The sequence below is a fragment of the Labeo rohita genome, chromosome 18 (genome assembly GCF_022985175.1).
Source record: "Labeo rohita strain BAU-BD-2019 chromosome 18, IGBB_LRoh.1.0, whole genome shotgun sequence".
In the NCBI taxonomy this organism is placed as follows: Eukaryota; Metazoa; Chordata; class Actinopteri; order Cypriniformes; family Cyprinidae; genus Labeo; species Labeo rohita.
The window spans coordinates 12,089,556-12,116,455 of NC_066886.1; the positions used below are offsets into that span (position 1 = coordinate 12,089,556).

Here is a 26,900-nt window from a genome sequence, read left to right on the forward strand (position 1 = left end):
ATAAAGGTTTTATTATAAGCAGTGTATTTAATATACATTTTTAAATGCAGCACTAAATGTTTTCTTTAATGATAAATTAAAAATGATAAATATAATACTATCAGTTTAGAAATTTCAATGTTTCCTTTAAAAAAAATAAAAAAATTAATTCTAAAAATATTTTAAAAAGATAAATATTATATAGCTATAAGAAAACTAAATAAAATATTGTGTGTGTATGTTTTTATATATATATATATATATATATACAAAGCTTATTGTAAAATGGTACAGTTTTTTAAAAAATATCTAAAAGTACGCTCTTATCAGTCAAGCATTATAATATGGTATTATGATAATTAAGCATTTAATTATATAACTTTAGTAATTACAATTAAAACTTGGTAACCTTGTACACTGTAAAAAATAAAAAAACACAATTTGTTGAGTCAGCTTACCCTGCTGCCTTAAAATTTTAAGTTCAGTCAACTAAAATAAGTTTAGTCAACTTGAAATATTAAGTTGTACTAAGTAACAACTTAGATATTTGTGTCTGCTAAATTTAACAAATGGGTAAGTAACCCAGCTGCCTTAAAATTTTAAGTTGATTCAACTCAAATATCTAAGTTCTCACTTAGTATAATTTAACATTTCAAGTTGAATAAACTTTTTTGAGTTGACTGAACTTAACTTTTTAAGGCAGCCAGGTTACAAATTATTTTAAGTTGACTCAACAAATCGTTTTTTACAGGGTATGAATGCATATTTGTAATTATAACTAAATGTAGGACTGGTGCTTAAGATGTTGGTCATTTAGTGATTTTATAAAAAAGGAGAAAAAAACTAACAATACTACTACTAATAGTATGAATTCTACTACTAAAAACAATATAAAACGCACTAGGGATTAATGAGCTGCTGGGTTCATGAATATTAATCACGTTGTCTGTGTTCACTTGATCTGATTCACTGAAATCAAAACAGGGGCAATAATAAGTGAGTGCCAGCCAATGAGATTGCAGTCTACTACCGGAGAAACCGGCAGTATCTTATGGTTGTTCTTAAAAGCTTACAACTTCGTTATTTTGACAGGAAAATACATCAAAGCCTATCATTTAAATGTAGCCTGGGCTCTATGCTTACTTTTCTTTTTAGGAAGCACTTGAGCTCCTAACTTAAAAAATTTAGGAGCACATTCAAAATTTTAGGAGCACCTTCTAATCAACAATCAAAAAATATGATCAAAAATTAGCCTTCCCATTATGAGGTGATATTTGACTCCTTAAAGTGAATTAAAGGGGAATTTTGTTTTTATCTTTGTAATGGCATTTTTCTAACTTTAATAAAAGTATGTCATCTTTTATGACAAATTTAAAAATATATACATTTTATAAGCATTTTAAAATTTCTAATTAAAACAACAATAAGAGCAAGTAGAATAAGTTGAAATCAGTATTAACAAAATTAATTTGTACTACAGAGGTGGCACAGAAGAACACAAAAGTGGCTTGTAGGTGTATTTTTATGTTTAATGAAGCTCAGAGGTGGCATGCGTGCAATCAAATACATAAATTCATGTTAAGATTAATGTTTTGAATATAAAATTTTGAACATAGAAATATTAAATGATTTAAATAACTGAAAGGATATTTTAAAAATGAAACTGCCAGTAGGTGGCGGCAAGTTACTGATTTAATTACTGAATCATTCATTCATTTGATTCATTTGAACGGCTCATTCATTCAGGAATAAAGCAAGTGACTGTCTTTATGAATGGGTAATTGAATCATTTACTCATTAGATTCGTTTAAAAACACATGCTCATTCATAAACAAAACAACCCTGTGTGTTTGAATGGAGATGCACAGTGGCTCAGTTGTGACTTTGTTTCAAACTATTTTTGATGACAAAATCAGGCAAAATCAAGTCACTTAATATTAACTTATTGTTTATTTAGCTGTTGTATTAAATCAATATCTCATTTACAAACTCCGTTAAAAATAATTAAGAGCTTTTACTCATCTTAGTCAATCACGATCTCACAAAGTTCCATTATAAGGAACAAAGCTCTCAACACTGCACAGTGAATCACTTAATTACTTTCTCTACACTTTTTCAGGTAAGGATTCGTCAGATATGTCTGTGATACGTTGCAAAAACATGTAGAAACCTTTGAAGTCCCCCTCAGGGCAAACACAAATATGCTGATTGGGTCAGTCGCACTGCTGCTCCTAAATATTTTTTCATAGTCGCACCATAGACTGTAAAAAATATGGACGTGACGTCACCCGTAGGTTTCTGAAGAGCACTTTTGAAGCTCTTAGTGGGCGGGAGTCGGCCGTCGCCATCTTGGAATCGCGTCACTGCATGTCACTCTCGGATAATCGAAAACGGGTAAATAGGCGGGACGTGGGTGGAACTGGTTGCTGAAACCACGCCCACCTAGCGCAATGGTGGTGACAGCAGCGGCAATCCACCTGTCACTCAACTTTTTGGCTTAATATAAATTAAATGCATGAGTTACAAAAAAATTCACCCCCCTCACAGTTGACATGAATGGCAAAATTAGCTATATAGACCAAAACCACTTTTTGAACCAGGCTGTAAACATATTTTTTTCTCCTGTGAAGTTGGGAATTTTAACATGGGGAGTCTATGGGATTGACTCCTTTTTGCAGCCAGTCTCTAGTGGCCAGTCGATGAATTGCAGTTTTAGTCACTTCAGTGTTGGCTTCAAGAGGGAGACCGGGAGGTTGCTGCTAGAGTCAAACTCTAAAGCGCTCAATAAGAGTGTTTGGCGAGTGAAAATATTTGTGCTAAAGTTATACTAGCCTCTAACTCACACTACTGGTGAGTAAAATCTAAGAATTTATTAGCCAATGAATAATGTTAGACATCATAGTTAGCCTAGAGTGGAAATTTAGTCGCATTGGGTCATTCTCACAATCTCAAAAAACTTTTATGTTCTTCTATGTTAGCCAGTTAGACAATGTTACATTGGTGACAAGTTTAAACAAGCAGAATTTGCAACAATATTCAATACACGAAAAAGTTTTCAAGGCACAATAATTATCGACAGCAACATTTCCATCAGCTGGCCCGAAACGTTCTCATACTGGCCCCTGAGAGTTGTGCAAAAAGCAAAAAAAAGTCCACCAGAACTGCAAATTGTGTGTTAGCAACAAGAATGTGTCAACAGTTTTGCAGAAACGGCGTATTTCTGGCACATTATCATGAGAAATGGATGCCTTAGTGTATTGATTCAGTCATAGTGTGTTTCCAATTGAAAAATACTGTAATTATAGTAAAGGTACTTGGACAGTGATGTGACCATACTTCTCTTGTACCTCTCTCCAAGCAGAACTAGCCTCCAAGGATCTGTAGGGGTCCGTGGGTGAGAAGGAGAGAAAAATAGACGGAGAAAGCAGAGAAACAGAGGGAGAGAGACGAGAGCTACTTGCCTTGGTTGCAAAGCGAGCCGAAGAAGCCGGCCAGGCACTCACAGTGACCCGTGACGTGATGACACGGCCCTGTGCTGTGCACACACTGTGGGCATGACTGGCTGCAGCGGTGCCCGTAGAAACCAGGAGGGCAAACTGTCATGGGGAAAAGGACAGGAGGAGAGGAACAGAAAAGAAAACAGAGATATGGAAGGAAAGATAAATTGGGAAAGCAAGGAAAGACAAAATAGAGATTAGACACTTAATAAATGAAAAATATGAATAGAAATACTGATACATTCTGTAATATATTGAAACCATTATAGTAATGCTACCATCTATGACCACTCGAGGTTTGAAACATTCCTCCAGGTACTAGCGTTTAACCCTAAACCACAGGGCGACTGTCATCTGTGCAGCTAATATAGACAGAAATAATGAGTGGGTTTTGTCGTCCTCATGATCAGGCTCATTGTTTTACAGAGCATGAGGGCTCAGTCTGTCTCTGTCACTCAGCTCTGTCCGAGACGGGAGCTTCTGCGGGTCATTTTTCTTCATTAGAGTCTTGATTCGCTTTAATTGCTGTAGCTTTGTGTAATGCAGGAGAGTAGTGTGTGCTGACCTTTCCACCATGGGTGGTGGACCTTTGTAATTAAGATAATTGTACAACAACGAACAGTGTGGTGAAGATTAATCACATTCTCTTTCCCTTCTCGCTATAATCTTGGAACACACACACTTGCACACACATTTCCTTACTGGGTGAATCTCATGACACATGTCCAGATAACTTCTTTTTTTACCCCAAAATCAACAGAAATAAATAATTATTTTATATAAATATTGTACGCCTTTATTTTATGCAGTTTTTTTTTTTTTTTTTAAAAAATCAGTGTATTCCAGTGTTTACCCAATGGATTATTCCAGTGTTTTTACTGTAATACAGTAAAACTTATAATTAAAATATTAATGGGAACATACGATAGATAGAACAATTGATAGATAGATCGATAAATAGAATGATTGGTAGACAGAATGATCGATAGATAGATTGAACGATTAATAGACAGATTGAACAATAGGCAGATAGATAGAAAGACAGATAGATAGATAGAATGATAGAACAATAGACAGACATAGTTAGAGACTGAACGACCTGTAGAACGATCAATAGATAGATAGATAGATAGATAGACATAGATAAATAGAATGATCGATAGATAGACAGAACAATAGATAGACAGATGATAGAATGATAGAATGGATAGATAGAACGATCGATGATAGAATGATAGATAGACAGATGATAGAATGATTGATAGAATGATCGAACAGTATTTATCTAGATATAGATAAATAGAATGATCAATAGATAGATCGAATGATAGATAAATCGATAGACAGAACGATAGATAGATGATAGATAGAATGACTGAGATAGATAGATAGATAGATGATAGATAGAATGATCGAACGATAGATAGATATATAGATAGATAGACAGAAAGATATAGATAAATAGAATGATCGATAGATCGAATGATAGATAAATCGGTAGACAGAACGATAGATAGACAGATGATAGATAGAATGACTGATAGAATGATAGATAGATAGATAGATAGATAGACAGACAGAATGATAGAATTATAGAATGATAGATAGAACGATCGAACAATAGATAGATAGAACGATAGACAGTACGACAGACAGACAGACAGACAGCACAATAGATAGATAGATACCTTATAGATAGATAGAACCTGAACATGTTTTTCTGATATGACTATATTTGATCCTTGAAAATGACCAGCAATCAGTCAGCTTTTCTGTTAAGGGCACGGTGTGGTAAAGGGAAGCAGCAAGCACAAAACAGCGTCTTAAGAAATAGATCCTTGAGAGGCCAAGTAAACACTTCTCCTCATGGAGAGGCTGATGAGAGCCCTACATGGACACTGCATCTCTACAGCGATTCGGGCCTGAAGTGATTAAGACGTGTGTGATTAAAGATTTGCTCGCACATGTTCATGACTCTTCACTAAGTGCTTCCCTCTTCAACTGTCCACACTCCACTCCCAGAGGGTCACCGTCTGGATGTAACAGTCGTGACCCCCTCTCATCCCCACCAGTTGTTTATCGTCTCGGTTGAAGTGTGTTCAAATCAAACACTTATGTGACAGGCTTTGAGAAGGTGACATTGTGTAAAGAGCGTCACTGGAAGCAGACAGGAAGCTTACTTCTCTTGCAGGAAGTCCCGCGGTAACCTGGAGCGCACACGCAGGTTCCGTCTTCAGGAGAGCAGGAGCCTCCGTTCTGACACGAGCAGGTCATGGAGCAGTTAGACCCCCAGAAGCCCTGAGGGCAGATGCTGTCACAGTGGATGCCTGTTAAAAGAATGATGGAAGTATCACCGCATGTTCTCCACGTGCTGCCATATTTACTATTATAGCAGAAAACAGAAGTGGGAATAGATGCAGGAAAGCGAAACAAACAAAAGCACAGTAAATCAGATGCTTGCTTGGAAAAAGAGACATGTGCGATGGGGGATGCCTGGACCTTAAGGGCACTGCTTTTATAGTAAGCTAGTATCAGATTTTCTATTGGGACGCAAGCGGAGTACCAAGCAGCCTTCTCTGAAAGCACAAGTCCTGGTTTCAAAAGCGTGGAGTGTGTGTAGGTTCAGGCATCTCTTGGCCGCAGCACTGGGCCGCTCTGTGCTGTGCTCTGTATGTATTTTTGATCAGACTGGGCCTCCCTGCCAGTGCAGAGTGTTCATTAACAGGGCCAAGTCCCTCGAGTGGTTGAGCCTCTTCTCCCATTCTCTTTCAGCTGGTTTGTGTGTAGAGTTCCACTAGGGACACGCTCAAATGCGCACACTCACACAAATATATAAAGAAGAGACCTACTATATTGTTTCAAAGTGTTTTAATGACATTAGCTGGTCATGCTGGGGTTACAACAAAAAGGGGAAAACAAGGCACATGGACACGGATTACTACAAACAAGCCTACCACAGAAGAAGCAAAATAAGAAGTGGACAAAAAACTAAATATATACTATAAAACAAAAATGCATATAAAATATAAATATATAATAAAATGGGGCCGTTTGTATGCTTTTGAGAACAAAAAAGTATCAGCACTTTAGTTAGTTTGGCTAGACGTCTGTCTCAATATAAAAATAACCATAACAATCCACGACTTGAGTAACGAGCTGAAGTAATCAAAAACCTAATTTGTTTTTGCAAGCAACAGAGAGGAGTTTCGATGAATTTCACAGTTACATAGAGAACAATGTAATGAATCATCTTTGCCATCCACCTGTGCTATAAACTCGTTTTCTTTTTGTTGGGGAGATTGTCTGTGATTGGTATGAAGTCTTCCCAGCCGTTATTAAAGCATATTCAAAGGCACTGTCTGGAGCCTGTCTAGTTACTGCTGTGCAGCAGGTGAAGTGGAATACTAGAGATCTTAGTCCTTAGTCAGTCTTAGTCCATTAGTGTTCATAGGGGCCAAGATGTCTTTTGACTAAAGTGAGACTCTTTTAGGAGTCGGGCAGCCGAAATTTTTAACTGAATTGTCTTAGGCCCCAGTGCGGTCAGAGCTTTTGTGATTAGCAGTCCAAAAACACATCATACACTAGCAGTCAAAAGTTTTTGAACATTTCCTGTGATCAAAGCTGAATTTTCAGCATAATTACTCCAGTCTCCAGTGTCACATGATCCTTCCAAAATCATTCTAATATGCTGATTTGCTGTTCAAAAACATTTTTATTATCATTCTTATCAGTATTTAAGACAGTTGAGTACATTTTTTTCAGGATAATTTGATGAATAGAAAGACCAGCATTTTCTGAAATAAAAAGCTTTTGTAACATTATACACTATACCATTCAAAAGCTTGGAGTCAGTATAAGGGAAGAAATTATAGAATTTAAGACTTTTATTTAGCAAGGATGCTTTTAATTGATCAAAAGTAACGCTAAAGACATTTATAATGTTACAAAAGATTTCTATTTCAGATAAATGCTGTTCTTCTGTACTTTCTATTTATCAAAGTAATCTGAAAAAATTCTACTCATCTGTTTTCAACATAATAATAATAAATGTTTTTGAGCAGCAAATCAGAATATTAGAATGATTTCTGAAGAATCATGTGACTGGAGTAATGATGTGAAAAATTTAGCTTTGAAATCACAGGAATAAATGACATTTTAAAATATATTCAAATAGAAAACAGTTGTTTTAAATAGTAAAAATATTTCATTAATTTCACTGTTTTTGCTGTACTTGGGATTAAAGAAATGCGGGCTTGGTGAGCAGAAGTGACTTATTTAAAAAAAACATTAAAAATCTTTTTTTTAATGCTGCCTTGCACATTTTTCCCATCCAAATATGTCATAATAAAGAGATGTTATGTCATTTTAGCGACACCTTTTCTTGTTAAAACGACAACTTTTCTTGTAATAATGAGATGTTTTGTCATTAAAACTACATATTTTTCTACGACAATTATCTCGTTAAAATGACACATTTTCTTGTTAAAATGACATTTTTTCTCGTAATAACATCATGAAATATTATGAGAAAAAAAGTTGTTTTAACAAGATAATTATGTCATTGTTATTATAACATCTTATTACGAGAAAAGATGTTGTAAAAACGATAGAACGTCTCGTTATTACGTCATAACTGGATGGAAAAAGTAATATATGTGTGGCAGCAATGCGTCACCGCACATATGTGTACATTAACATAATAAAAGTATATTTATCTGTAAGACAAATCTATTTATCTACTTAATGAATGGCTGTTGTTTATTCTTATAACTAATACTAATAAATTCATAGATCTAAAAATATTCAGGTAAGTTCAGTGTCAAATTGGCAACTCTCCCATTTTTAATATTTTTACTGAATTCTTGACAATGCCACAATTTTTTCCTGTTCATGTATGAAATACTATCTCAGCAGTTTAGAATTGTTTATTTTGATATATACATACATACATATATATATATATATATATACTGGTGTGGCTGCTGCCATCCCTTTAAAAAAAAGCCATTAGTCATTTGAAGCTATGAACTACAGCGAATTGTCCACGGTTATGCCTAAGTACACCATTTACCTTGGGTAAAATCAGTGTAATGCTCATCCTCGAGTGGCTTACTGCTTTAATAATACAACTTAAATAAATTAGCATCTATATATTTCACACTCCATAAGCAAGATGGCATAGAAGGGAGAAATGATGTGCGCACACATACGCGCATATTCTCACACACATCCTTTCAAGCTGCAGCTCAGGAACCTCATTTACAATTTCCTTTGACAGAGACTTTTCTAAGCGAGTGGCACGGCCCATTAAAACGGCATTAGTCCCAGGGCTTTGAATTAGACCGGGTCTAAACTTCAGGGACAGCCATCACACCTGCTCACCTCTGTGGCAGAACAGAGAGGCGGTCGGCTGGGGAGGCAACGGGGATGTTGCGCTTAAGACAAGCCCAGCCACCGCACATCAAAGAAGGGGCAAGCCTGTTTGAGCTTCTGCTGGGCTGGGCAGAAAAAAAGTCCTGCACTTCCTTTATTGTCAGCAATGAATGAGAATAGAAGAGTGCCCTGAAAGCCTAATGGTGACAAACAGAGGGGCTTTTGAGGAGAGCGAGAGAGAAGAAAGAGGAGAAGTGACTGTCTGCATATGAGACTTTTCTAGAAGAGAACTGCCAGGGGGACCAGAAGCCAATTAATGAGTGAAGAGCACGTACCATCATATACCATCACTTTCCACCGCACTTTACATGTTAAGTGGACACAGGCGCATATGCCTGCATGCAAAGGTTTCTGCAGGACACTGCCACAATCTTTCAGTCTAGAGCCCCTGGAGCACCTAATATCGCACGTCCACATTTCTTTGCTTTCTCACTCTATCTCTCTCTAGGTTATTTTGTCTCTTTCTCTTCCTCCCTCCATTAGACGCACGCACAGTTTTATTGAAAGTGACCATTTAATTCCCGTCTCACACATCCCTCTCTTTTCCTCTTTTGATAAAACACTCTCAGCTTGTCTGTCCTTGGGCATATCTTTCTCTGTGTTGTACTCCTTCGTTCTTTAGTAATACTTTTCATTTTTATCACAAAAATCTTCCAACTAATGCTCTTCAAAGACAGTCCATTTATTTTCTTATCTTAAGAAGTTCATAATTATTTTATTTTATTTGTGATAATTTATTTGTTATTTTTTGTTATTATTTTTCACAATGATTTTCCACACTATCTCTCTTCCCCTAGAATTAAAGTTTTTTTTTTGCTGCTGCTGTACTATTAAAATTTGTATGTATATGCTTTTGTAATTATAAAATATTTTAATGTGATTTTTTGGCCAATTTCCACAACCTTTCCAGTTTGTGATTACTGGATAAGAATTTGTGAAAATGATTTTGCTTCATATGATTCACTAATGAATTGTTCTTTTTATGATTCTGTTTGTTTGGCAATAAATAAACCAACTGAATCAAAACAACAAATTAAATATTATGGTTTGCAAGTTTGAAATATGAAATATTTTGGAGCAGAAAAACATAAAATGTATAATGCCACAACATTAAAACTACATAAATACACTGCTGTTCAGAAGTTTGGGATCAGTAAGATTTTTAATGTTTTTCTGCTCACCAAGGCTGCGTTTATTTGATTAAAAATACAGAAAAAACTGTAATATTATGAAATATTATTGCAATTCAAATTAGTAGTTTTCTATTTTAATATACATTAAAATAAAATTTATTTCTGTGATGCAAAGCTGAATTTTCAGCATCATTACTCCAGTCTTTCACTTTCACATGATCCTTCAGAAATCATTCTAATATACAGGTTTTTGCTCTCAGACCGTTTTTTCTCAAAATTGTGAGTTTGTATCTGGCAATTCTGACTTTTTTCTCAGAATTGCCTGTTATAAACTCACACTTGCAAGTTTAGAATAGTTAAGAATAGGAATAAGAAATAATAAGAAAGATAAGAATAGTTAAGATAAAGTCAGAATAGTGCGATATTGCAGAATTGTGAGACAAGAACTTGCAATTCTGACTTTCACAAATGCAAGTTTCGATCTCACAATTCTGACAGTTTTTTCTGGAAATTGCAAGTTTATATATAGTTTTTTCTCACAGTTGCATACTATAAACTCAAACGTGTGAGTTATAAGGTCAGAATAGCGGGATATAAATTCGCATTTGTGAGAAATAAATTCAGAATTTTGCAAATTGACTTTTTCTCTCACAAATGCAGTTTATATCTCGAAATTCTGACCTTTTTCACAATTGTGAGTTTTTATCTTGTAATTCTGACTTTTCTCTCACAATTGCTTGCTATGAACTCAAACTTGCGAGTTATAAAGTTAGAATAGCGGGATATAAACTCGCAGTTGTGAGAAATAAATTCAGAATTGAGATAAAAACTCGCAATTCTGACTTTTTTTCTGAATTTTTTTTTCACATTTGTAAGTTTTGTCGTGCAGTTATGACTTTTCTCAGAATTGCATATTATAAACTCAAACTTGCGAATTATAAGGTCAGAATAGCGGGATATAAACTCGCAATTGTGAGAAATAAATTCAGAATTGTGAAATAAAATCTTGCAATTCTGATTTTTCTCTCACAAATGCAAGTTTCTATCTTGCAATTCTGACTTTTTTCTGAAATTTTTTCCTCACAATTGCAAGATTCATCTTGCAATTAATAATTGCAAGTTTTGTCGGGCAGTTATGACTTTTCTCAGAATTGCATATTATAAACAAACATGCGAATTATAAGACTGGAAAAGCAGGATATAAACTTGTAATTGTGAGAAATAAATTCAGAATTGTGAAATAAAATCTTTTATCTTATAATTCTGACTTTACTCTCACAAGTTTCTATCTCACAATGCTGACTTTTTTCTGGAAATTAAGGTTAGAATAGCGGGATATAAACTCGCAATTGTGAGAAATAAATTCGGAATTGTGAGATAAAAACTTGCAATTCTGACCTTTTCTCTCACAAATGCAGTTTGTATCTCAAAATTCTGACTTTTTTCGCAAAAAAAAAAAAAAAATTACAAATGCAAGTTTTGAAATGTTGGAAACAGTTGTGCTTTTTAATATTTTTCTTAATATTGTTAGAAAAGATTTCTATTTTGAATAAATGTTGTTCTTTTTAACGTTTTATTCATCAAAGAGTCCTGAAAAAAGTATCACAGGTTCTAAAAAGCAGCACAACTATTAAGCAGCACAACTGTTTCCAACACTGACAATAAATCAGCATATCAGAATGATTTCTGAAGAATCATGTGACACTGAATACTGAAGTAATGGCTGATGAAAATTCAGCTTTGCATCTCAGAAATAAATTATATTTTAAAGTATATTAAAATAGAAAAGCACTATTTTAAATTGGAATAATTGTCTGTATTTTTGATCAAATAAATGGAACTTTAATTAGCATAAGAGACCTCTTTAAAAAATATATAAAGTTGCAGGGCTTTATAGTTATAGCATAGACTTTAAAGTACAAACTCTTATTTCAAAAGACCGATTCAATTTTGATGATATGACCTATTTAACTTAAACATACATGAATCCACATATCATACAATCTTATGCAATCTCTATCTTCACTTTATCTGTATCTCATTCTCTTAAAGTCTTAGACCTGACGCTATCGTTTCACATATGCACTATGTACGTCTAGCTCTGTCTCTCTCGATGGCTTCGATAAATCACTGCTCTGCATAGTCTCTTTGTTCAGATGCTCGCAGTCTCGGAGGCCTATTTGCACCCTGGTGACTCCATTAGGCCTGGCAGATGGCGGAGACCTGGGCAGGATACAGAGCGTGAGATTTCTGCGTAGCTGGCTCCTTCTTGCATATAATGAAAGCCACATCATTTCCCAGTACACACGGTCAGAATTTGAAGACCTGAACGCAGAGAGTTATAGACGGCCTGCAGGCAAAGCCACATCTACCATCTCAACCTGCTCCCTTTCGCTCCTTGTATAACATGTTCGCATGCTGAAATACTTGTAAACACAGCCCTTCTGTGATATTCAGACATGTCCACTGCCTCTCATATTTCTTTCTTGGACACACAGTGCTGAGACCGTTGTAACAGAAGGTGTAAGCGCAGTGTGAAAGCCGTATATGCAAACCGCAGAACGATTGCTTCATTCTGGGTCAGTGCAATCTAATTAGGTAACATGTTCAGCAACAGTTATTATAAATGCTTCATGCTTTCAGTGATCTCATATTAATACGCCTGCAGGCTGTGTGTCCTGTGATAACATCTTTTGGAGGCATGGTGGTCCGGTGTAGAATAATCTAAACATTATGGAAAGTCAGTTTAATTTAAACATGCAACATTAGCAGGAGCTGAAGTAAAATGTGCTATTGCTTTGCTATTGAAATAAATTCAAAGAATTAAAGAAACCCATGATTTTCCCTCAAGATGAAGATTATTACTTTCATGATTACAAACAAAACACTGATTTTATTATTTCTGGATTGCTTTAAAATTAATACGGCGATGTTTTATTGGAAAATCCATTACATTCTAACATTCTAAACTATAGTTGATGCTACTGGGTGGATAATATACATTACATTTATCTTATGAACACACACTGTGGTATCTGGAGAGACCTCAACGTCTTCAAAATTCTACCAGCTGACTTATAATGATTAGCAGTAGTATTACTACTAGTAGTAAGTCTGTTTCACACAGCTTGAGCAAGCAGCGCTGCAGCGTGACTTTAACAGCAGGGTCTCATTGTACTTTCACACTGACAGTGTTTCAGCAGCGTAGCAGAACTGCAGCTCTATAAAGAATATAAAGCCATTTCTGGATAACCACACTGAATATTCTTTTAACAATGGTCATGACATATGAAACGGGCTACCGATAATTTGATCATTTTGAAATTCATCCTCATGAATTTAATTTAAAGGGATAGTTCACACTAAACTTAAAATTAACCCATGAATACAATCTGAGTTATATTAAAAAATGTCCTGGCTCTTTCCAGCTTTATAATGGCAGTGAATGGGTGTTGAGATTTTGAAGTCCAATAAAGTGCATCCATCCATCATAAAAAGCACTCCACATGGCTCCGGGGGGTTAATAAAGGCCTTCTGAAGTGAAGCGATGCGTTCGCACAAAGACAATATGCATATTCGCAACTTTATAAACCGTAATCTCTAGCTTCCGCTAACTGACGTATGCAAGCTCACGAGAGAGTGGCGTTCCAGCAGATGACGTAGGACGTAACGTAATCTCCGCTGAGAATATGCTAGTTTCGTGAGAACTAAGTTTTGTTTACCAGAAAGGAAAACCAGCCTCTTATTTGCTTATATCGAAATCCTCCAACATTTTTCTTTACAAATTCTCATTTTGTTCTTCTAATTAAAGGGTTATTTCACCCCAAAATGAATATTTTGTCATTAATCACTTACCCCCATGTCGTTCCAAACTTTGTTCATCTTTGCAACACAAACTGAAAATTAACCCATGAATACAATCTGAGTTATATTAAAAAATGTCCTGGCTCTTTTCAGCTTTATAATGGCAGTGAATGGGTGTTGAGATTTCAAAGTCCAATAAAGTGCATCCATCCATCATAAAAAGCACTCCACATGGCTCCAGGGCTTAATAAAGGCCTTCTGAAGTGAAGCGATGCGTTTGTGCAAAGACAATATGCATATTCGCAACTTTATAAACCGTAATCTCTAGCTTCCGCTAACTGACGTATGCGAGCTCATGAGAGAGTAGCGAGCTCCAGCAGATGACGTAGGATGTAGCATAATCTCCGGTGAGAATAACTTTGTGAGAACTAAGTTTTGTTTTCCAGAAAGGAAAATTAGCCTCTTCTGTGCTTATATCGAAATCCTCCAACATTTTCTTTACAAATTCTCATTTTGTTCTTCTAATTAAAGGGTTACTCCACCCCAAAATGAAAATTTTGTCATTAATCACTTAGCCCAATGTCGTTCCAAACTTTGTTCTTATTTGGAACACAAATTAAGATATTTTTGATGCATTCAGAGAGCTCTCTGACCCTCCCATAGACCAGTAAAATAATTCATGTGACATCAGGGGTTCAGCTGTAATTTTATGAAGCTACGAGAACACTTTTTGTACACAAAGAAACAAAAATAATGACTTCACGCACCCTAGCGCCATTTTGGAGATTATCCACTGCTGTTCTTTGTCAGATGCGCCATGCAGATATGATGTTTTTATTGAAATCAAAGCATAAACGACGTAAACAGCATATTTGCATGGTGCAGCTGACTATTGATTATTTTACAGATCTCCTTGCTACGTTTCTGGACGTTGATCGTGTTAATTACATTGCTGTCTATGGGAGAGTCAGAGAGCTCTCAGAATGCATCAAAATTATCATAACTTTTGTTCCAAAGACGAACAAAGCTTTTACGGCATGTCCTGCATCCTCCGTTAGAACACCACTCTCTCGTATACAACGCTTAGCAGGAGCTAGAGATTACAGTTTGTAAAGTTGTAAATATGCATATTTTATTACACAAACGCATCGAAGTGCTTTAAGAGGCCTTTTTTATTTTTATGATGGATGAGCGCACTTTATTTTGCTTCAACATCTTGACCACTACCCACTGCCATTATAAAGCCTGGAAGAGCCAGGACATTTATTACTATAACTCCAAATGTATTCGTCTGAAAGAAGAAACTCATATACATCTAAGATGGCTTGAGGGTGAGTAAATCATGAGGTAATTTTCATTTTTAGATGAGGAGAGGTATCACATATAACTTCAACGCTTATAATGACGGCAGTCTGCCAAAACGACAGCTTCCGGAATGTTTTACTCTATGATGTAATAAAGCAATAAGCCCCAAGAAACCATGGTTTACGGTGAATTTATAACAGCTAAGGGGCGTTGTTAGGCACAACGCAAAGCTTTTATTAATCCACTGTAAACCATGGTGTCACGGAGCTTATTGCTTTTGTAAAACGGTTATTCCATATAAGCAGTAAGGTTTCAGAAAATAAAACAGAGCAAATAAAACGTAAAGATATTAATAAAAACATTATTCTTCCACCAAACAATATCACACAATTCGATGCGGGAGTTTCAAAAAGACTGAAACTACAAGATGATGCTGTGCAGCCTATATTGGATCCGACAGTGATGTTGCAAGAAAAGTGTGAGTAACCTTTTTCACTACGTGGTCAGTATTGCTTTGTGTCTTACAGATTGTTTAATATGTATTGAGTTATTTATGTGTTTTAAACCAATACCACGGCAGCGTCCATTTATGAGGTAAATGTACGCTGTTAGCCAATCATAGCAGTGGGCATTTACTTCCGAGTCTACAATCCGCCACACCTATTCAAACTGGTTAAAAGCAGGACAGAAAATTACTTCTAAATTCTGATGTATTTTGATGTAAAAGTATTGATAATATTATAAACGGACCTCAGAGAACAGTACAAAATAAAAAACAAGGCATGCGCCCTTTTATGTTTGAAAAAAGTCTCTTATGCTCACCAAACCTGCATTAATTTAATCAAAAATACAGTAAAAATTTTGAAATATTATTACAATTTAAAATAACTGTTTTCTATTTCAATATATTTTAAACTGTAATTTATTCCTGTGATGCAAAGCTGAATTTTCAGCAGTTATTACAGTTTTCAGTGCCACATGATCCTTAAGAAATCATTCTAATACACTGACTTGGTGCTCAAGAAACATATCTTATTATTATGAATGTTAAAGACAAATATGCCACCAAAGATTTCTGGAAACCTTGATGAATAGAAAGTTCAACGTGGAAAGTCTTTACTGTCGCACTTCATAAATTTATTGCGTCCTATGTGCCCGTCACTGCTTGTTTATTTTGCATAAATTCTTTTCAACAATGAAAGTATAATGTCGATGTGATTATGTCACTGGTCTTGGACTCACCTGTCCATCCTGGCAGACAGCGACAGAATCCACTCACGGGGTCGCATCCATCAGCGTGGTTACAGTCACAACGTTCTCGACACTCCAGCCCGTATGTGCCATCCTAAATATCCACAAACACAAACCATCTTGCTAAGCTTAAACTGCTCTGTCATTACAAATATTTCTAAATCAAATAGCCGGTCCTGCTAGCCTCTGGCAGAGAGACAGTGGAACCGGTCCCAGGAAGATACTCACGGGGCAGGACTGCTGGCAGCGTTCCCCTCTCCAGCCCGAGGTACAGGTACAAGAGCCGTCGATTGGGTCACAAGCCGCACCATTGGCACACAGACAAGTCTGGTTACAGCCCAATCCCCAAGTCCCGCTGGAGCAGAGGATTGAGCAGTCTATACCCTGCCAACCTGTAAAGCAAAACGAGACGGTACAGACATTTGTTAATTTATTTGTCCGGTTCCTTCAGTTGCTTATTTGTTAAAAACTGAGGGTTTAACATTCTAGTTCTAGCCAAACAGTGTTCAATTAATAGAGCTGGAAGAGGGGGAAGTGAGGTCACATCTCGACAGAAGCCAGAGGATTCTTGTCTCCCTCGGCTCACGCCGCAAAGCAGTCAATGAGTTGAATATATGCATGGTTTGAGGTCAACATAAGAGCAGAGTGGGATAGGCAGAGAAGTTGTGTAGCACACTGGGGTTCTGCATTATGAATGGGATGAGGATTTTAAAGGTACTGTCTCTAATGAGCTTCCTTCCAAACTGAAGGGACCTGAACGAATACTCTGCTGGTGCAGGCCTTTAAGGACGAGTTCATGTTTATGCAACAATAAGGGCCGTCCCGCAGGCACGGTTAGCTGCGGTCAGCCAAACGCAGAGCACTCACAGGCCTCTTGTGGATTCACGCTGCATTTTTTACGCTATTACAGCCTAAAAAGGCCATATGCGCATGTAAGTGCTAAGTGGTTATGTATCCTTTGAAAGTGACCTGGAGAGACTTTGAATCCTTTGATATTGAAACACCAGTTTTTCCATAATGACAGAAATGGATATATGGAGAACCAATGGGGATACTATACTATTTTTGGGAGTGTCTGATGTCTTTGGAGTATTGTCTTGTCAGGCACTGACATCTGTTTTAAAGGAAATTAGAAAATGATTAATTAGTCGCAGAGTAATCGATTATAAAGATTACGACTTTTCCTTTGCATCTGATTTTGTACATTGATTGCTTATTGATTTATTTGTACAGGTCAAGCTATAATCTTGTCATCAGGTTGGTTGTAAACCCACATTCTCTCACTGCTTTCTCACTGTTTATGGAGGAATAAGGATAAATGGAAGAGGGAGAGCACATTATGCAGTACCTTCTTTACAGACACAGGAGCCATCGATTGGTGAGCAGGATGCCTGGTTGTGGCAGTGGCAGGTGGAAGTGCAGTTAGTACCGTATAGTCCAAGTGGGCAGGTTTTGGAACAGTCGTCGCTCTAAAAAAAACACACACAGAGATGAATTGTTCAAGAAATATACTTTAAACAAATGCCCTGGCAACTACCTACAACAATGTATCAACTGCATAGTAATGTGCAAACCCACCCAGAACATTTTAGCAAGTAAAAAGCAACAACCTGGCAACCATTCCTAGTAATAGCCTAGTAATAGAATAGCAATATGATTAAACCACCCATGATAGCCACATGTGGCAACCACCCAGAACACTCCAAAGAAACCATATAACAATGTGCAAAACCAAGAACATTGTAACAACTACATAGCAACACCCTGCCAACCACCCACAATAGCCTAGGAATAGAACAGCAATGTGCTAAAATAACCCATAACACACTGGCAGCCACCCAAAAACCCTACTCCCAACAACATTGTGCAAAACCACTCAGAACTTTTTAAAAACTACAGAGTAACACCCTGGGAACCACTTAATATACCCTAGCATCATAGTAGCAAGTTTTGCTCAAGCATATAAACAGAAAATATATGACTTATTATATGACGTATGAGTTATTATACTTACACTAGTTATTAGAATGTTTTCTAATTACTAGCAAGTAACAGCCACCTACAACAATGTGTTAAACCACCCAGAACACCTTATCCAGTAGCCACATGGCAACTCCCTAGAAACCACACCCAGCACAACCTAGTAACAAAACAGCAATATACTAAACTATCAACCATATAAACCATATAAAAATGTGCAAAACCACCTAGAACTTAGCAACCACATAGCAATGCTTTGGCAGCCACCCAAAACACCCAACAAGCTACACCAATATGCAAAAGCACCCAAAACCTTTTAGCAACTTCATAGCTACAACCTGGCAACCACGCACAATGCCTTATTAATAGAATAACACCTTAGCAACCACACAGCAATGCCTTGGCAACCACCCAAAACACCCAACAACCCACAACAACATGCAAAACCGCCCAGAACTTTTTAGCAGCATAGCAACACCCTGGCAACCACCCACAACAGCCTAGCAATAGAATAGCACCTTACCAATCATGTAGCAATGCTTTGGCGACCACCCAAAACGACCTACAACGTTATGCAAAACAACCCTGGAATTTTTAGAAATTGCATAGCAGCACCCTGGAAACCACCCCAAACAGCCTAGCAATTGAATAGCACGTCAGCAACCACATGGCAATGCCTTGGCAACCACCAAAACACCCAACAACCCACAACAATATGCAAAAGCACCCAAAACTTTTTTAGCAACTTCATAGCAACACTCTGGGAACCACCCACAACAGCCTAGCAATAGAATAGCACTTTAGCAACCACATAGTAATGCCTTGGCAACCACCCAAAACACCTAACGACCTACAACAACATGTAAAACAACCCAGAACTTTTTAGCAACTGCATGGCAACACCCTGGCAACCACCCACAACAGCCTAGCAATAGAATGGCACTTTAGCAACCACATAGTAATGCCTTGGCAACTATCCAAAACACCTAACGACCTACAACAACATGTAAAACTACCCAGAACTTTTCAGCAACTGCATGGCAACACCCTGGCAACCACTCACAATACCTTATCAATAGAATAACACCTTAGGTACCACATAGCAATGACTTGGCAACAGCCTAGCAATAGAATGGCACTTTAGCAACCACATAGTAATGCCTTGGCAACCACCCAAAACACCTAACGACCTACAACAACATGCAAAACAACCCAGAACTTTTTAGCAACTGCATAGCAACACCCTGGCAACCACTCACAATAGCCTAGCAACAGTATAGCACCTTAGCAACCACGTAGCAATGCTTTGGCAACTATTCAAAACACCTAAAAACCTACAACAACATGGAAAACAACCCAGATCATTTTATCAACACCACAGTAACCACTAACAACACTCTAGTATTGTAGGAGCAGGGTTTTGCTCAGACAGGTGCACATTTCTTTCAGAAGAATAAGGTTTTGTTATCAGAATTTTTACTTATGTAATAATTTCACACTCTAACATGAGCACTGTGCTGTGAAGTGTGACTCTAAATCCCATCTGAGGATTCTGTGAAACTTCAACAGGACATTTCCTCCCAAACATTCTCTGCAACAGGGCAGCATACAGTATGAGATAGATACGGTTTCAAGTGAGTAGAGAAGTAGAGTGAACATTTGCAGAGCAGCAAGTCCATGTGTAGCTAGTGTCCTTGTTGCAGGCACACAGAGTGTGGCGGCGGACGCTCAGAGCTCAGTGCTAAAGGCCCGCTTTCCCCAGCTGCATTAATGAGCTGACAGCCCCTGGCCCTCGGCAGCTCCGTCCATCCCCCAGAAAACCATTGCTGATGACTGACAGACACTGTGTTCTTAAACCCTGTTCCCCAGCCAAACAACACCAGCACAATCTCTGTGCTTTACCAGGCTCAACAGGGGAGTCGCCTGTATCGCAGCGCCGGCCATCGCCGGTGTCTTTTTGCCTCATCCCTGGCTCTGACTGACAGCTGACAAAATGATTTAGACTCCCAATTAGTGGGGTAATGGCAGTGTGCTGCGCGCCTCCTGCCTCCTTCTCCCCAGTGCCGGGGATTGAGCAGCAAAGGACCCGCTCTCTCATTATCATCTGGAACTAGGTCTGAGTGGAAGGCAGGATAAGATATGCCACAGGACGCCATGGGCACCGAGAGGGACCGTCTCTCGCTTTCTCTCTCTATATACTTTTTGTTTCTCCCCTCACTTTCCTTCTTTCAATCTGTCATCATTTATCTCGCTCGCTCACTTTGATACAATCATCTCCAATATTTTCTCTTACTCCCACTCTTTTCTTTCTTGTATGCTCTCTTTCTCTCTCTCTCCCACATTCCCCCATTGTATTCCCCATTTCAAATATTCTACCTCTCCATCTGCTTCGCTCGTCCATCCACTCCCCACATGAAAAGCTTACATCTGTGGATTAATTTTTCATCAATCTACGTGCAGTTATCTTTGTTCCGCTCAAAAGTGACAGCAAGCAGACTGCTAACAATGGCAGTTCTGTACTACGGAAAAAGACTTAAAACTAGCGGCACAGGCAGCTGAATATGGGGCGAGAAAGTTAGTTTGTTCGACTTTTCAGCAGACCTGCAATTTACTGGTGAATGGGTTGGAGGAGGTAAAAGAGTCTCTGGCTCACAAATGACCACAGGGATTTAGTGAGACCCGTGAATGCTCCAGATTACACTGACACAGGCCTGAGAGCACTCATTCAACTGGGTGACTTAACTCCTCTAAAAGCAGGCTAAAGTCAGACTCATGGTTAGAGGTTAAATATTCTTATACAGTTGAGGTCAAAAGTTTGCATCCCCCTTTCAGAATCATTAAAAATGGTAATTATTTTACCAAAATAAGAGGGGTCATACAAAATGCATGTTATTGTTTATTTAGTACTGACCTGAATAAGGTATTTCACATAAAAGATGTTTACACATGGTCCGCAAGAAAAAAATAATAGTTGAATTTATCAAAACGACCTGGTTCAAAAGTTTACATCCCCTTTATTCTTAATACTGTGTTGTTACCTAAATGATCCACAGATGTGTTTTTTGTTTAGTGATAGTTGTTCATGAGTCCCTTATTTGTCCTTCAGGTCCCACAAATTCTTTGGTTTTCCTGCATTTTTTGTGTTTTTGAAACCTTTCCAACAATGACTGTATGATTTTGAGATCCATCTTTTCACACTGAGGACAACTGAGGGACTCATATGCAACTATTACAAAAGGTTCAAATGCTCACTGATGCTTCAGAAGGAAACATGATGCATTGAGAGCTAGGGGGTGAAAACTTTTTTGAATTTGAAGATCAGGATAAATTTAACTTATTTTGTCTTCTGGGAAACACATAAGTATCTTCTGTAGCTTTTGAAGGGCAGTACTAAATGAAAAAAACATATGATATTTAGGCAAAATAAGAAAAATGTACACATTTCCATTCTGTTTCACAATTCCATCCAAAAGTTTTCAACCCCTCGGCTCTTAATGCATGTTTTTTCCTTCTGGAGCATCGGTGAGTGTTTGAACCTTCTGTAATAGTTGCATATGAGTCCCTCAGTTGTTTTCAGTGTGTGAAAAGATGGATCTTAAAATCATACAGTCATTGTTGGAAAGGGTTCAAATTCACAAAAATGCTGAAAAACCAAAGAATTTGTGGGACCTGAAAGATTTTTCTGAAGAACAGCAGGCAGTGTAACTGTTCAGGACAAACAAGGGACTTATGAACAATTATCACTAAACAAAAAAACATAGCTGTTGATAATTCAGGTAACAAAACAGTATTAAGAATGAAGGGGATGTAAACTTTTGAACCGGGTCATTTTTATAAATCCAACTATTATTTTCTCTTGTGTATATTTATATGTAAACACCCTTTATATGAAATATCTTATTCAGGTCAATACTAAATAAACAATAACACACATTTTGTATTATCCCTCTTAGTTGGGTAAAATATCTAACATTTTTAATGATTCTGAAAGGGCATGCAAACTTTTGACCTCAACTGTATATTTACTTTGTATTAAAATTAACATAAATCATTAGGACATTCAACAAGCTAGAAATGTTTTCAAGCTTTAAATGGTACATTTTTATTTTCAGTGAGGTCCAAAAATCGAAAAACTGGGATACCGTATTTTTTAAATATCAAAATGATCATTTTTAGGATACAAATAAAAGAATAAGAACAAAAGAATTACTGATAAGCAATTTTAATACACTGATCATTAGAGCTGCTTTGTGCACAAAATTCTCCTTGGATAATTTTCACATCATGCTGGAAAACAATTATTATTCTTAAATATTCACTTTGTAATAACTAGCACAAATTGTTCGTTCAAAGAGCTTTGAATTCTACAGTTTCACATTCAGTGAGGTCCACAAAAAAAGAAAATCTGAGATTCAGTATTTTTAATAAATAATAAAAAAAAGTTTTAGGATAAAAACAACAACAAGAAAAAGAAATAAATACTCAAATTAAAATTAATAAGCAATTTTATTACACTGATCAGTTGAGCTTCTTTGTACAAACGTTCAGATGTTTTTGTGTCCACTGAAGCACAACATGCTCTTTGGATAATTCTTAAGACCATGCTGGAAAATAACATAACAAAACATTCTTATTGGAACAGTTCACCCAAAAATTTAAATTACCCCATTATTTACTCACCCTCAAGACATCCTAGGTGTATATGACTCTGCTTTCAAATGAATAGAATTGGAGTTATATTAAAAATATCCTGGCTCTTCTAAGCTTTCTAATGGCAGTGAATGGATGTTGAGATTTTGAAGCCCAAAAAAGTGCATCAATCCATCATAAAAAGTGCTCCACACGGCCTTCTGAAAGTGTTTGTGTAATAAAAAAAATCCATATTTAAAACCATAATCTCTAGCTTCCGCTAACTGCTGTACACGCGTTCACGAGAGAATGACGCTTCAACGGATAACGTAGGACGTAGGCGTAGAGTAACCTCCGGCAAGAAGCGATGAAGAAGTGAAGAGGAGAGAGCAAAACAAAACACCTTTTTTTTTTTTTTTTACACAAACGCATTGCTTCGCTTCAGAAGGCCTTTATTAACCCCCTGTAGCCTTGTGGAGTACTTATATGACTGATGCACTTTTTTGGGGTTCAAAATCTCAACACCCATTCACGGCCATTATAAAGCTTGGAAGAGCCAGGACATCTTTAAATATAATTCTGATTGTATTTGTCTGAAAGAAGAAAGTCATATACATCTAGGATGGCTTGAGGGTGAGTAAATCATGGGATAATTGTTAAATTTATGTTGATAATATAATATTTTTATAATTTAGAAAAAACAAAATTTGTGGTCTTCATACAGTATTCCTACAAGTGCGTCTGTGCATTCTAGTTAAGTGTCATGAAAGCACACATGAACACAGCATGTGTGCTTTCATCGTGGCACTACCAGCACATTTGGTCCCTCATCTGTCCACCTGCACTCTCTCCACTACCAGCAGCACAAGCATATATATGTTCCTTTCCCACCCCTATAAATATCACTCTCCCAGAACTCTACGGATGAGAGTTTTGGTGGCCATTCCCCCCTATTTTCGACCAGACCGCAGTCAAATTGTTAACCTTTGTTGTTCTATAGATCCGAATGAAAGAGCTGGCCTGGAAATGGAGCGTCGTGTCCCAATTCCATTGCATCTCGGTCAGACTCCTTGGCCAAAGCTCCTCGAGCAGTGTTTAATAGAACTGGCAGCAGGCCCCTCAAATCCAACACAAAGAGCAGGTGGTGAAAATTAAGATACAGTCTGTGCCTCCGCCTGCTAGTTCAGATCGCTGTAGTAGCTCTGCCACAGGACACAGCAACAGTTACAGCCAAGGCAGGAGTTGGCTACAGCCTCCGGTACTGAGTTTGTCTTAATCATCATTGCCGTTCCAGTCTTTACCTGCGGCACTGTCTTAATTTTATCTGCTTTGCAATACTTCCGCTGTTTCTGATTGCAGCAGGAGGGAAATCAGTTCAGTGGTGAGGAAGATAATTGAAACTGTAACTTTCCATGCAACATCTTACTCATAACTTTAAGTGACGCTACTGAAAATGTACATATATATATACCAGTCAAAAGTTTTTGAACAGTAAGATTTTGTGTTTTTTAAAGAAGTCTCTTCTGCTCATCAAGCCTGCATTTATTTGATTCAAAGTACAGCAAAAATGGTGAAATGTTAAAATATTTTTACTATTTAAAATAACTGTTTTCTATTTGAATATATTTTAAGATGTAATTTGTTTCTGTGATTTCAAAGCTGAATTTTTAGCATCATTACATTATTATTTTAGCATCATTACATTATTATTACGTTGGAAACAGCCAAGTAAATTTTTTTCAGGTTTATTTGATGAATAGAAAGTTCAGAAGGACAACATTTATCTGAAATAGAATTTTTTCAGCATCACTTTTGATCAATTTAAAGCATCCTTGCTAAATAAAAGTATTAATTTCTATAATTTCTTTCCCTAAAATTATACTGACTCCAAGCTTTTGAATGGTATAGTGTATAATGTTACAAAAGCTTTTTATTTCAGATAAATGCTGATCTTTGGATCTTTCTATTCATCAAAGAATCCTGAAAAACATGTACTCAACTGTTTTAAATACTGATTATAATAATAAAAATGTTTTTTGAGCAGCAAAGCATCATATTAGAATTTTATTATATTTCTAAAGGATCATGTGACATTGAAAACTGGAGTAATGATGCTGAAAATGTAGCTTTGACCACAGGAATAAATTACATTTTAAAATATATTCAAATAGAAAAACTTATTTCAGAATTGTACTGTTTTTGCTGTACTTTGGATCAAATAAATGCAGGCTTGGTGAGCAGAATAAAAATCACACTGTCCAAAAACTTTTGATTGGTAGTATATATATGCAACTTTTAGTTTTAGTTGCTCCCAAACAGTTGTTTTAGTTTCTCTTAGTTCTCCATGTCACATTTGCTTCTGATGATGAACAAAATGAACAGGACTGTAAGCAATACTATGACGCATTCAGTGAAGCAAAAGAACGAGGCCTCCATCTATTTTAACATCTCTCTAAAAAAATTCAGATTACTGATATGATCATCTCTCTATCTGTCTTTCTCAGGCTCTTTCCTTGCATCTTATCACTTTCATTTTAGCGTTCCCTTTGTTCATCAGAGAGCACGAAGCCGGGTAGATTGTGTGCCATGTGCAACCAACTGGATAACAAAACGATTTATTTATGTCATATAAAGTCTTGCCTAGAAATCACAATCTATTTTGGAGTCCTTGTATCTAGCGCTTCTTTCTGTGTTTGGCAAGGTCTTTGTGTTGAGTCTAAACCTGCTGTGTAATAAGACACAAGCATTGTGAAAGTAGCATTGCTGAACTTAGAGACTCTCACCTTGTTCCCAGGCTCCCTGCAGGAGGTGATGTGTTTATGTGTGTGTTTGTGTGCGTGTACGTATGTGTGAGAGAGATAGACCACTGTAGAGATCATTTTCAAAGCAATAAACTGTATTCGCTGACACTTCTTCTTTAAGTATGAGGACACGAAAACTTTCCAAAGAAAGATCAAGGGAAGTGCTGACTAGAAATGTTCCGGTTTTCACTTAAAATCCACAATCATAAACCTTTATTATGTAATTATGAGTTTTGCCACCGTCATATGTCATATCAATGGCTCTGTTTAGACTTGGTACCTTCCATTTCGGGTCATCCGGTCACAAGCGGTAAGCCAAGGCACATGGCTGTTTGGACCTGTGTCACACCAATGTGTCTCCTGTGACCACCAACGCTCGGATTTTGATGGGACGGTTACTGATTTTGTCAGTATAAACTTGCTACACTTTTTTTTTATTTACTGCATGTGACTACATGGTGTTGTAAGTACAAAATAAAATAAAATAAAATAAAAATTCTTAACCGCCAATTGGATGTTTACTGATTTTGTGAATACAAACGTACTACACTTCTCACTTACTGCATGTTACAACATGGTGTTATAAGTGCAAAAAAAATAAATAAATAAAATAAATAAAATAAAATAAAATAAAATATTTTACAAGATTCTCATCTGGGCTTTTCTGAGATTAATTAATCATATATGTCATATAAATAATTATATAATTAATTCGTTCCATTAATTAATTTAATTAATCAGCAAATTATGACATGATTATGGGTGTAAAATTGCACACTTTTATAAATAATTCACTTCTCACTTACTGCATGTTACTACATGGTGTTTTAAGTGCAAAATAAAATAAAATAAAATAATATAAAATAAATTAATCATATATATGTCATAAATATAATTAGTTATTTCCATTAATTAGTTTAAATAATCAGTAAATTATGACATAATTATGGCTGTAAAATAGTACACTTACTGCATATTATTACATAGTGTTAAAAGTGTAAAAATAATAAAATAAAATAAAATAAAATAAAATAAAATAAAATAAAATAAAATAAAATAAAATAAAATAAAATAAAATAAATATTGTA

General features: G+C 36.5%; 1 protein-coding gene across 4 annotated transcripts in view; it reads right to left on the bottom strand.

The window, feature by feature from the left end:
* megf11 (multiple EGF-like-domains 11) overlaps positions 1-26,900 on the bottom strand; it is a 152,956-nt gene that overhangs the window by 20,050 nt on the left and 106,006 nt on the right. For all 4 annotated transcript variants that reach the window (XM_051134957.1, XM_051134958.1, XM_051134955.1 and 1 more), the window contains 5 exons: positions 17,751-17,871; positions 16,631-16,794; positions 16,394-16,496; positions 5,657-5,803; positions 3,441-3,575 (listed from right to left, as the gene is read on the bottom strand). In XM_051134957.1, coding sequence (XP_050990914.1) covers positions 3,441-3,575; positions 5,657-5,803; positions 16,394-16,496; positions 16,631-16,794; positions 17,751-17,871 — 670 coding nt within the window. The remainder of the gene's footprint in view (positions 1-3,440; positions 3,576-5,656; positions 5,804-16,393; positions 16,497-16,630; positions 16,795-17,750; positions 17,872-26,900) is intronic.